This window comes from Schistocerca piceifrons, chromosome 4 (assembly GCF_021461385.2).
Source record: "Schistocerca piceifrons isolate TAMUIC-IGC-003096 chromosome 4, iqSchPice1.1, whole genome shotgun sequence".
In the NCBI taxonomy this organism is placed as follows: Eukaryota; Metazoa; Arthropoda; class Insecta; order Orthoptera; family Acrididae; genus Schistocerca; species Schistocerca piceifrons.
This window is the reverse complement of record NC_060141.1, coordinates 480660179-480672385: the sequence shown is the minus strand read 5'-3', so window position 1 is coordinate 480672385 and position 12207 is coordinate 480660179. Positions and strand designations below refer to the sequence as shown.

The following is a 12207-nucleotide window of genomic DNA, read 5'->3' as shown; positions in this document are numbered from 1 at the left end:
TCGTGACGTAGGCGCCGCGACCTGTCTTTCTCGTGGGCCTCAGCTGATGTTAAACTCAACTTTTAACCACAGGAACGTCCCGCAGCACATGCGTGGAAGGTCTTTCTGCGGTTACCGGCAGAGGGCACTACGAGCGTCTGGCCGCATCGCGTATTGCTGTTGCTGACATGTTAAATTTCGACTTCGCCGCGCGATTATCTATCTTGGTCTAACTCTCGACTGGAAACTAACATGGAAACTTCACATATTAACCATCCAACAGAAATCCCACAGTAAATTAAAACTACTAACAGGCCGAACTTGGGGATTACACCCCTCCACTATTCTCCACACCTGCAACACCCTGATCCGATCCATTCTCTGCTATGCAAATGTTGCATGGATCTCCGCCCCAGCAAAGTTCTATAAGTACCTCTAAACCTTCGAACGCCATGTACTCCGGCTCGCTTTCGGAATCCGTTTACTTTTCTCCATATGGATCCTTTCCGAGGTCGTAAAATTCCCACCGCTCCTCAACCACATAGAACACCTCTATATATCCTGTAATGTCCTCAAACTGGATTTCAATAACCTCATTGTCTCCCATCTGATACTTCCCTAGTGTGCTGCTGCACCTATACAAACACATTCCCGTATCAGGGCTCCTCTGTTCTTTTTCTTCTCCATCCATCCCCATCCCTTTTCTCATGTAACCACTACACTATCAACACACCACACTACTCCTCACCCTCTGTCTTTCCCACCTTCTATATTTTACACTATCCACCTCTCATCTCTATGGGACATATTCTCTCCTCCCACAACACTTCTCATCCAGTGTAGGTCCTTCTGATTTTAAAAGAAACTGTAGTGGTGCAGTGTTTTCTATCAGAAGAATTTCATTATTCTGCAGTGTGTTTTTAAAATGCATATATATTTTCGTTTTTAATCGCCTTCTTATTGATTTTTAATTTAAAATAGAAAAACAACCCTAATGTTTGTTTCTCATTATGTTATGCATTTTTTTTTAATTTGCTTGGCTGAAGAGCGGAATATTGTACCGCTAACAGCAGCCCCCTCCCTGCTCATATGAGACGAGGGATCGAAACAATAATAAAGTAAAAGAAAAATCGCGAGTATCATCAGGCTCGTCTTTCAGCACTAAAAACAGCAACTGCCACCGTCTGAAGATGTCAAACAGTTACATAGACGAAGTACTGTAGGATCTGTACAATATGATCCGGCGGCAAACCCGAAAGGGGCATTTGAAAGAAACGATTTGGAAAAAAGTTTTCCCCAAATGGTCAGCATGTTTGCAACACAGTGAAGTACCAAAGTCAAATGTGTAATTAAATTTATCACGTATGTCACTGAAGTATCTTCAAATCGATTAGAAGTGATCAGGCGTTCTTGTTCTTTTTCTTGTACGTGGATTAGGCTACGAGCCTGTTCCATCAAAACAAATTATCGTTTCATAAGTGTTTAATTTTCTTATTTCGCTTATCCCATTTTATTTATAATTTAAGACCTGTTTCGACAAATTTTTGGAAAACCTTGTGTTGCCCATCATTTGCACTTGTTCAGCCAACATGTTGAGGTAAATTTTCTTTTCCTTTCAGTTACTTACATTTTAAGTACTAGTTTATTTTTGCTTCTTATGTGATCTACTCTATGGTATTTCATCTCCGAATTTTTCCCAGTATACGCGTGTTTTCATACATGCAGCTAATTCCGTCAAGACAGCGTATCATGCATCCTGGAAGAATAATTTATATTTTATATGAAAATGAAAACGTACCTTTCACTCCAGCCACGAAACGTCTTTTAATATCATCAGCGTTCAGTGCTCAGCTGACACTTCTGTGCTTCCTCTTCAGAACCTATTATGCTAGCGTTCACTTGCACCAAAAGTACGCAAATACCAGTAGTAAATGAAAAACGATGCAGGGAATAACGGTAGAAATCAACAAAATGTTGCTAGTTACATTAGTCAGTAAATTAAATTAAAAAATACTCATTTCCAGATGGAGAGCACTAGTATTCATTCCGTAAAATGATACAGACATGTCACCCACGTAATAAGCTGAGTATACAAAGGTCGTTCACTTACGTCTATTGAGAGCGAGTCAATCCATTTGCCATGCTTGCAGAGTGGAAGGCTGTCCAGTCCAACAAACCAGTCTGGTGACGGAATGAGGCGAACCACCACGGACAGCTGCAAAGGAAAATTAACATTATCAGCACTAATGTCACTTCCGTAATATGTAATGTTTCTAAGCAAGAAAATCCAATTATTTTTGTAGCAGAAGTGCCAGAAATGAGATAATATTCGACTATACAATGATTACAGTAGATAGACTCATTTATTGTGCCTACTTCATATTCACCTCATTATGTAAAATCTCCTGTAGTGTGAGCCTCACGGAAATCTTTATTCCTAGCATCCTCCACTGACCACCAAGTATTTGTAGACTCCTGGTAATAGCTTAAGATGATAAATAATTTATGTATAGATTTGACTGAAATAAATTCTCTGCCAATAACATGGCAAAGATGAACTGCCGGATTGTTCATCTAGGCACCATCTAGCAACGAAATACCGATGACATGGAGCACTATCCCAATGGTACATGGCATCTTCATGAGGATATACTAATGCCAGAAAGGAAGTAACGTCATGAATGCCCATATAACGTACACTTGTCGTTGATCCCTTCAGCCGGACAGTACAGCCTAACTGCCATTATGTCAACACGATCCAAACCATAACTGAGCCCCCTGTCGGAAACAACGTTGTTCACACGCAACATCCGTAGCTTCGCGGTTGTTGTTGTTGTGGTCTTCAGTCCTGAGACTGGTTTGATGCAGCTCTCCATGCTACTCTATCCTGTGCAAGCTTCTTCATCTCCCAGTACCAACTGCAACCTACATCCTTCTGAATCTGCTTGGTTTATTCATCTCTTGGTCTCCCTCTACGATTTTTACCCTCCACGCTGCCCTCCAATACTAAATTGGTGATCCCTTGATGCCTCAGAACATCTCCTACCAACCGATCCCTTCTTCTAGTCAAGTTGTGCCACAAACTTCTCTTCTCCCCAATCCTATTCAATACCTCCTCATTAGTTACGTGATCTACCCGTCTAATCTTCAGCATTCTTCTGTAGCACCACATTTCGAAAGCTTCTATTCTCTTCTTGTCCAAACTGGTTATCGTCCATGTTTCACTTCCATACATGGCTACACTCCATACAAATACTTTCAGAAACGACTTCCTGACACTTAAATCTATACTCGATGTTAACAAATTTCTCTTCTTCAGAAACGATTTCCTTGCCATTGCCATCTACATTATATATCCTCTCTACTTCGACCATCATCAATTATTTTACTCCCTAAATAGCAAAACTCCTTTACTACTTTAAGTGTCTCATTTCCTAATCTAATTCCCTCAGCATCGCCCGATTTAATTTGACTAGATTCCATTATCCTCGTTTTGCTTTCGTTGATGTTCATCTTATATCCTCCTTTCAAGACACTGTCCATTCCGTTCAACTGCTCTTCCAAGTCCTTTGCTGTCTCTGACAGAATTACAATGTCATCGGCGAACCTCAAAGTTTTTACTTCTTCTCCACGAATTTTAATACCTACTCCGAATTTTTCTTTTGTTTCCTTTACTGCTTGCTCAATATACACATTGAATAACATCGGGGAGAGGCTACAACCCTGTCTCACTCCTTTCCCAACCACTGCTTCCCTTTCATGCCCCTCGACTCTTATAACTGCCATCTGGTTTCTGTACAAATTGTAAATAGCCTTTCGCTCCCTGTATTTTACCCCTGCCACATTCAGAATTTGAAAGAGATTATTCCAGTTAACGTTGTCAAAAGCTTTCTCTAAGTCTACAAATGCTAGAAACGTAGGTTTGCCTTTTCTTAATCTTTCTTCTAAGATAAGTCGTAAGGTTAGTATTGCCTCACGTGTTCCAACATTTCTACGGAATCCAAACTGATCTTCCCCGATGTCCGCTTCTACCAGTTTTTCCATTCGTCTGTAAAGAATTCGCGTTAGTATTTTGCAGCTGTGACTTATTAAACTGATAGTTCGGTAATTTTCACATCTGTTAACACCTGCTTTCTTTGGGATTGGAATTATTATATTCTTCTTGAAGTCTGTGGGTATTTCGACTGTCTCATACATCTTGCTCACCAGATGGTAGAGTGTTGTCATGACTGGCTCTCCCAAGGCCATCAGTAGTTCTAATGGAATGTTGTCTAGTCCCGGGGCCTCGTTTCGACTCAGGTCTTTCAGTGCTCTGTCAAACTCTTCACGCAGTATCTTATCTCCCATTTCATCTTCATCTACATCCTCTTCCATTTCCATAATATTGTCCTCAAGTACATCGCCCTTGCATAAACCCTCTATGTACTCCTTCCACCTTTCTGCCTTCCCTTCTTTGCTTAGAACTGAGCTCCTGATATTCATACAAGTGGTTCTCTTCTCTCCAAAGGTCTCTTTAATTTTCCTGTAGGCTGTATCTATCTTACCCCTAGTGAGACAAGCCTCTACATCCTTACATTTGTCCTCTAGCCATCCCTGCTTAGCCCTTTTGCACTTCCTGTCGATCTCATTTTTGAGACGTTTGTATTCCTTTTTACCTGCTTCATTTACTGCAATTTTATATTTTCTCCTTTCATCAATTAAATTCAATATTTCTTCTGTTACCCAAGGATTTCTATTAGCCCTCGCCTTTTTACCTACTTGATCGTCTGCTGCCTTCACTACTTCATCCCTCAGAGCTACCCATTCTTCTTCTACTGTATTTCTCTCCCCCATTCCTGTCAATTGTTCCCTTATGCTCTCCCTGAAACACTCTACAACCTCTGGTTCTTTCAGTTTATCCAGGTCCCATCTCCTTAAATTTCCACCTTTTTGCAGTTTCTTCAGTTTCAATCTGCAGTTCATAACCAATAGATTGTGGTCAGAATCCACATCTGCCCCTGGAAATGTCTTACAATTTAAAACCTGATTCCTAAAACTCTGTCTTACCATTATATAATCTATCTCCAGTCAAATTCAAGGACCCATGTCCTCGATACAACTGAAGGCGGGACTCATCGGTCCATGCTACATGCTGCCACTGTTCCATGGTCCAGAATCGGTACTGACAGACCCATACCAGTCGTTGAGTTCTGAGACTAGATGTTTGCAAAAGGGGCAAAAGTATGAAATATTTTGTATAAGCGGCGTTGGACGGTGTTCGTTTAAGTTAAGAACTGCAATACTTAATACACAGTCGTACTTGTTATTTTTATTTTTGACTGCCAGTTTCGGTCAAATTATCAACATCCTCGGGTCATCTGCATTAAAGGAGAACAGAAAACATGTATTCAACTGTGCATGCCACAATTGCAGTAGTTAATCTTTCTCGAGTCATTCGTAGGCTGCTGATGCCGATGCGTTCAGTCTTGGCAGAAATGCGCTCCTGACACCCCAATTCAGATCGGCGGCGATCTAACTTGGCAGACCGTCCTTTGCCATGTACGGTTCTGTGGAGGCGACGTGATGTCCGTTCTTCAAACACTTCTGATCACCTTTTAAGGTGATTTACGATTGTAGAAACATAGTTCCTGCGATACTGAAGAACCAATTAGGCACTGGTGATCTCAGAAATTCGAATAATTTGCATCATGTGTCGTTCACCGTTTATCATTCAATGTTAAAAGTCGGATAACTCCATATCCACTATGCACCTCTCTACAACAGACTACATTCGCACCATAAGCCGCATTTAATTGTATGACTATGGAGTTCTATAACGTATGTCTCCATTTCGGACTTTTGGGGCCAATCAATTTAGATATACTAAACAAAACAAAAAACAAAAATAAGTATATTCCCTAGTAATGCGTCAACGTTGGTAAGCTCGCTGCACGAAATATTAATAAAGGAGCGCAATAGTCACTTTGAAAGGCTGATGTAAGTCATGCCACTGAAGTGGTGTGTAAATCCTAATTGGTTGTATGGAATCAGCGACGTAACACATGACGACTTAGAGACGACACAGAATGGCCGAAAGAGGCGTCGTATTAAGATGTTATCATTACTACACGAAAGAGGAGTATGGTGGACAACGAAAGTGTTTAAACTCAGAAGAGAGTTCCTAGAGCCACTCTGTAGCTATTCTGAACGTGTGATGTGTCGCATTGTCCTGCTGGAATTGCCCAAGTCCGTCGGACATAAATGGATGCAGGTGACCAGACAGGATATTTACGTACGGGTCACCTATCAGAGTCATATCTAGTCGTACTAGGGCCCCCGTATCACTCCAACTGCACACACCCCACACAATTAAAGAGCCGCCACCAGCTTGAACTGTCCCCTGCTAGCATGCAGGGTCCATTGATTCATGAGGTTGGCTCCATACCCCTCGATGCAATTTGTAACGGCACTCGTCCGACCAAGCAACATGTTTCCAGTCATCAACAGTCCAATGTCGGTATTGACGGGCCCAGGTAAAGAGCAAAGCTTTGCGTCGTGCAGTCATCAAGGGTACACGAGTGGGCCTTCGGCTCCGAAATCCCATACCGATGATGTTCGTACGCTGACACTTGTTGATGGCCCTGCATTGAAATCTGCAGCAGTTTGCGGAAGGGTTGAACCTCTGTCACGCTGAACGATTCTCTTCAGACGTTGTTGGTCCCGTTCTTAGACAATCTTTTTCCGGCCGCAGCGATGTCGGAAATTTGATCTTTTATTGGATTCCATATATTCACGGTACAGTCGTGAAATGGTCGTACGGGGAAACCCCCACTTCATCGCTACCTCGGAGATGCTGTGACCCACCGCTCGTGCACCAACTATAACATCACGTTCGAACTCACTTAAATCTTGATAACCTACTATTGTAGCAGCAGTAACCGATCTAACAACTGCGCCAGACACTTATATTACATAGTTGTTGCCGACCGCAGCGCCGTATTCTTCCTGTTTACGTATCTCTTTATTTGAATACGCAATCCTATCCCAGTTTCTTTGACGCTTCAGTGGACATTGTGAATGAATTGATTCGATTTGTTTACGTATCAACGCAGATTGCCCAACGTGTAGCAGTCGCAGCGATGTAACATGACGCAGAAACTGTGTTCGAAAAAAAATCCTACTGAAAGGGTCCGGAGACGTATCTTGACAGTGTAAGCTTTCCATATTAGCAACGCTGACAGCCACCATTCTGACAGAATAAAACTGTGTGCCGGACTGGGACTCGAATGAGGGATCTTTGCCTTTCATGGGCAAGCGGTCCACCAATTGAGATATCCAAGTACGATCCATGATCCGCCATCACAGCTTTACTTTCGCCAGTACCTCACCTCGTAAATTCCAGATTTCACATAAGTTTGGCGATATTTGTTCATGTTGGATGTTAATAGTTTCAGATTATTTCAGCTGTAGGCACGCTGGTAATTAGATATTTTACGTCAAAGCTAATCAATAGATCCGTAGCAAGTACTTCGTGTTCCTATATGAGCTGGATCAAATCTGTGGTATCCTTAACATAAGACGTTGTGTGCCCAACCAGGCGACGTAACTTGTGGATCAGGTATTTCTTCAGATAATATCATACGGACAAACCGATCCCATTGACGACTGGTCTTAGTGAACCTTGGGTACCTGATACATATATTTGGCACTGGAGTGTTCGATGTCAGCCACTTGGCTGTGTTGGCATCGGTTCTACAACTTTTGTTTAAGGCTTGCGACTATCTCACATTCTTTGCTTTGGGGTCACTTACAGTCCTTTGTACACTCATGTTCAGAAAAAACAGACTAAAGGACGTTCATGCTCCCATCAGCATTTCAGTCACCTCGGTTCTTTAATCGTGTCCTGTTGTCTAGCAAGCACATGGTTCGCCATGGACCCTAATAACTTGTTCCAGGTGTGATGACATCGACGACATGAAAGGCTCGAACGGCGTCCTGTGGATAGCCATCCAGGCTGCATGCACCTAGTTCCAAAGTTCATCGTTGATAACCTCGCCGTTGAGTGCCTGTAAGCACCACCTCCAAAGTTCATCGATGGTGACTAGCGTTGGGCCATAGTGCTGAACCAGCCGTTTCACCATGGCTCACACATTTTCGAATGGCTACAGGTCTGGTGATGTGGCGGGCCAGAGTAAAAGGCTGATCATCTGTGACACAAATAACTCTCGTGTTCGTGCAGCAACATGTGGCCGTGCATTATCTTGCTTAAAAATATCGTCTGTGGTGTTGTGCAGATAGCCGGCCGGGGTGGCCGAGCGGTTCTAGGCGCTACAGTCTGGAACCGCGCGACCGCCACGATCGCAGGTTCGAATCCTGCCTCGGGCATGGATGTGTGTGATGTCCTTAGGTTAGTTAGGTTTAAGTAGTTCTAAGTTCTAGGGGACTGATGACCTCAGCAGTTAAGTTCCGTAGCGCTCAGAGCCATTTTTTTTGAGCGAGTGCAGTCACCATGATGCTACTCCTTCTGTCTGCGGCGAACCAAAATGCGGCCATAATTTTCAAAAAAACAGATCCTGGATTCGTCCGAAAACGTTATATGATACCATTCCTGTTCCCTGTGACACCATTCCCCTACACCATTATCGTCTAGCATGTTTCTACACACTCGTGAAAGGTAGGTGGAGGTGGTGGTGGTGGTTAGTGTTTAACGTCCCGCCGACAAGGAGGTCATTACAGACGGAGCGCAAGCTCGGGTTAGGGAAGGATTGGGAAGGAAATCGGCCGTGCCCTTTCAAAGGAACCATCCCGGCATTTGCCTGAAACGATTTAGGGAAATCGCGGAAAACCTAAATCAGGATGGCTTGAGACGGGATTGAACCGTCGTCCTCCCGAATGCGAGTCCAGTGTGCGAAAGGTAGGTGGAGAAGTGGACGACGAGCACATAACCTGTGCCGTAATAAACGGCGAGAGGCTGTCATCTCTGATAGTGTACGATGTGTTCCACTATTGCGCCAGAGCCTAGCATGATGCAGCTCTGTCCTGCAATGCCATTCGGATGAGATGTAGATCTTCCCGGGGGGTGGTCTGGGTGCTGCTATATGACTCATCTCGTCGTATTCTAGGAACCGTTGCACTACCGAAACACTTCGTCCCACAGTAGCAGTAATTTCCCGGAATGCATCACATTCTCTCATGCCAATAACGCGCCCTCTTACAAACGCACTGATTTGACGGTTCTGTTCGCCCATATGTCTGCGAGCCTTTCTGCACTTCTGCTCACGTCACACTGATACATTCAGTTTATAGTTGAAACCTAGTTGATACGTAGGTACGCATAGAGCGCACAGGATAAGGTTACGATTGTGGATGGAGCCGTGAATAGTTAACTGCGAGTTGCACAATCAGAAACACAACTTTATTTTTCTAAGAACCACTAATTTACACATGTTTTTAAAAGATCACAACTAAACAATATAGCTGAAGGCCTAGTTAAAGAACTTGAGATGCTTTCTGGGCTGAAGGCCCAAAACCGCACCAAAAATAAGAACTTAGAAATCAAAAGTAATTAAAAATATAAGGTAAAAATTAAAAAAAAGGCAACTGAAAACAATTAGCGGTTGAAGGCCTACACTACATGTCTGAAGGCCAACTATAATTAAAACACATTAATAAACAATTTTTCCAACCGAGAAATTTCCTTTTAATCTTACAACAGAACAGCAGAAATCCTAATTAAAGAAATATTAACTTAATGCACCGCTGAAGGCCACAAACAAATTTGAAACAAAGGCTGAAGGCTTGAACAACAGGTCAGACAAACAATTTAAAATAAACCCCTTCCTTCTTATAAAAAATTTTCCTTTAAGAATACACACGGCTGAGGACCTTATTAAAAGGGGTTCACGTAAATCCTCGGTTGAAGGCCACACATAACACATCGAAAAACTAACGGCTTAGGGCCTGGATTATAAACAATTTCGGATAGAACCAATTTTAAGGAAAAATATTTCTTTTTTCTTTTTTAAAATAAATTCAGTCTTCAAAATTTTAATTTAAAACTGCTGAAGGCCTTTACGTAAAATTTAAAAAGAACAGAATTAATACATGGCCGAAGGCCTCGCACAATACTTCAAACTAAAATGAAAATCACAATCTAAAACAAACAAAACAAGTGGTGTTCAGAAGTGTTCCACGGATCGGGCGGAGGAGGCAGCTCAAACGTAAGGTGAGGTGAGTCAGGCAGCCAAGAGTTGAAGTTAGATAATCGGATGGCAGCCCAAACTAGGGACGGCCCAAGGACCTATCAACAATTTAACCAATTCCCTTCCGTTCAACCAACGGCACAGCAATGCAAAACATCGGCCAAGGACGAGGATACGAACAGCACTACGTCTTCAGAAATTGGTGTTTAAAAAAAACAGCCAAGGGAACAACAACCACTCTAAGCAAATATGAACCAAACAACTTAGAAGGCTGTCGAACTACACGCTGCACCGGACAGCATCAACACAACGAGGAAAGGCACACTGCTGGAAAACAACGCTGACGACCTGGGCAGGTAACTTGGGTGTTAACGGCCACAGGGCAGAAAATACCGCTGCTGCTCTTCACTGGTAAATAACAGTCAATTTAACAATTAATCACAATATAGGAAGATGGCTGCAAGATTTCACCGACCCCAACACTTCATCACTTCATACATTGCTGCTAGCCCGAACGGCCCAGTGAGCAACAATCTGCAAGTGAACGAAGAGATTTCACAATAGTTGAGGCTTCATAACAGGTTAACTGATCACTCAACTTCAGCGTCCAGGTTCGGTGGGCAACGAACTTTGTCGTTCTCGCAGCTAGCGCCTCATGATCCGACAGCACGTGCACGCCGCCAGCGGTCCCGGCCTGGCCTCGCGCCACGTAGAGTTCCTCACTGCTTCATCCTAACCGACTGGCTAGCACACACACCAGCACCACCCGGGATATACTAGCTGTCACACCAAAGATAGTACGACAGATAAGCGCTGCTGCTGCCACTCAAGGAAGCAAGCCGGTAACTTTGTTACGCCAGCAAGTAAGGAAGAAACAAGATAGCACTCGATGTGAAAAAATGCCAAAGAACAAACGGCAAGAACGCGAGGCGCACATTGCTCAATAGTGACAACGAGAGCCACAGCCAAATTTTACCGGTGGCTGGTGGTACTGCGCCGCAATATCGATGCTGACGTTTAACACGCGGGCCGACATGTTTCAAATGTTTATCACTTCTGCAGAACATATTGATTTATATGTCCTGTGAATATGAACGGCCTATCTCTAGTTGCTCAAGGTGTCCTGTTTCTTTTTCTGAAGATTAGTTTATGTTGGAGCAACTCGCTGACTTTGGCTTCATACATTCTAGTGTCCATTATTCCTTCGTCCACCTGCAAAATTACAATATATTGTGTTCCTCGGTCCACATAGGGTTACGCTTTCTTCAGATGATGCATTCTGCTGCAGAGGCTTTGCATGCTGCACGACTCGGATTCTTGCCGTACCTTCTCTACTGTCACTAAGAGCAGTTTTCGGGGCGGCACTTCAAGGGTTTGCACAACGTCTTCTGCTGGTGTGTAATGGGGTTTCAGAGAAAAACTTAAATCCTTAGACTATACATATGAAATTTGTGGTGTCACCGTCAGACACCACATTTGCTAGGTGGTAGCCTTTAAATCGGCAGCGGTCCGTTAGTATAAGTCGGACCCGCGTGTCGCCACTATCAGTGATTGCAGACCGAGAGCCGCCACACGGCAGGTCTAGACTAGAGAGACTCCCTAGCACTCGCCCCAGTTGTACAGCCGACTTTGCTGGCGATGGTTCACTGTCTACATACGCTCTCATTTGCAGAGACGACAGTTTAGCATAGCCTTCAGCTACGTCATTTGCTACGACCTAGCAAGGCGCCATATTCAGTTACTATAAGAAATATCTTCAAGAATGTATGCTGAGCAGATAATATTCTGAATCATGTACCGTCAAGAGCGACGTTCATCATTAATGGATTAAAGTTAAGTATCAAACTAATTACGTCCGCTTTCTGAATTCTAATTCCTTGTCAAGTTCCAGACCTCACGTCAGTATAGTTCTTCCCTCCTCAACGCCAGCCTGCGTGGGCAAAAACGCCTGCATTTCGGCCTCCTCTACTAACAAGGTGTTGGCTCTTCTGCCAACACAACAAAATTTCCTTCCTGATGGTACGCGAACTTACAAGTTACCGGGAAA

The 12207-nt window shown here is 43.4% G+C and overlaps 1 protein-coding gene across 1 annotated transcript in view; it reads right to left on the bottom strand.

Moving 5' to 3' along the window:
• The window catches only part of LOC124795929 (spondin-2-like), a 259765-nt gene that overhangs the window by 46914 nt on the left and 200644 nt on the right, over positions 1-12207 (bottom strand). The window contains exon 5 of the mRNA XM_047260010.1: positions 2090-2194. Coding sequence (XP_047115966.1) covers positions 2090-2194 — 105 coding nt within the window. The remainder of the gene's footprint in view (positions 1-2089; positions 2195-12207) is intronic.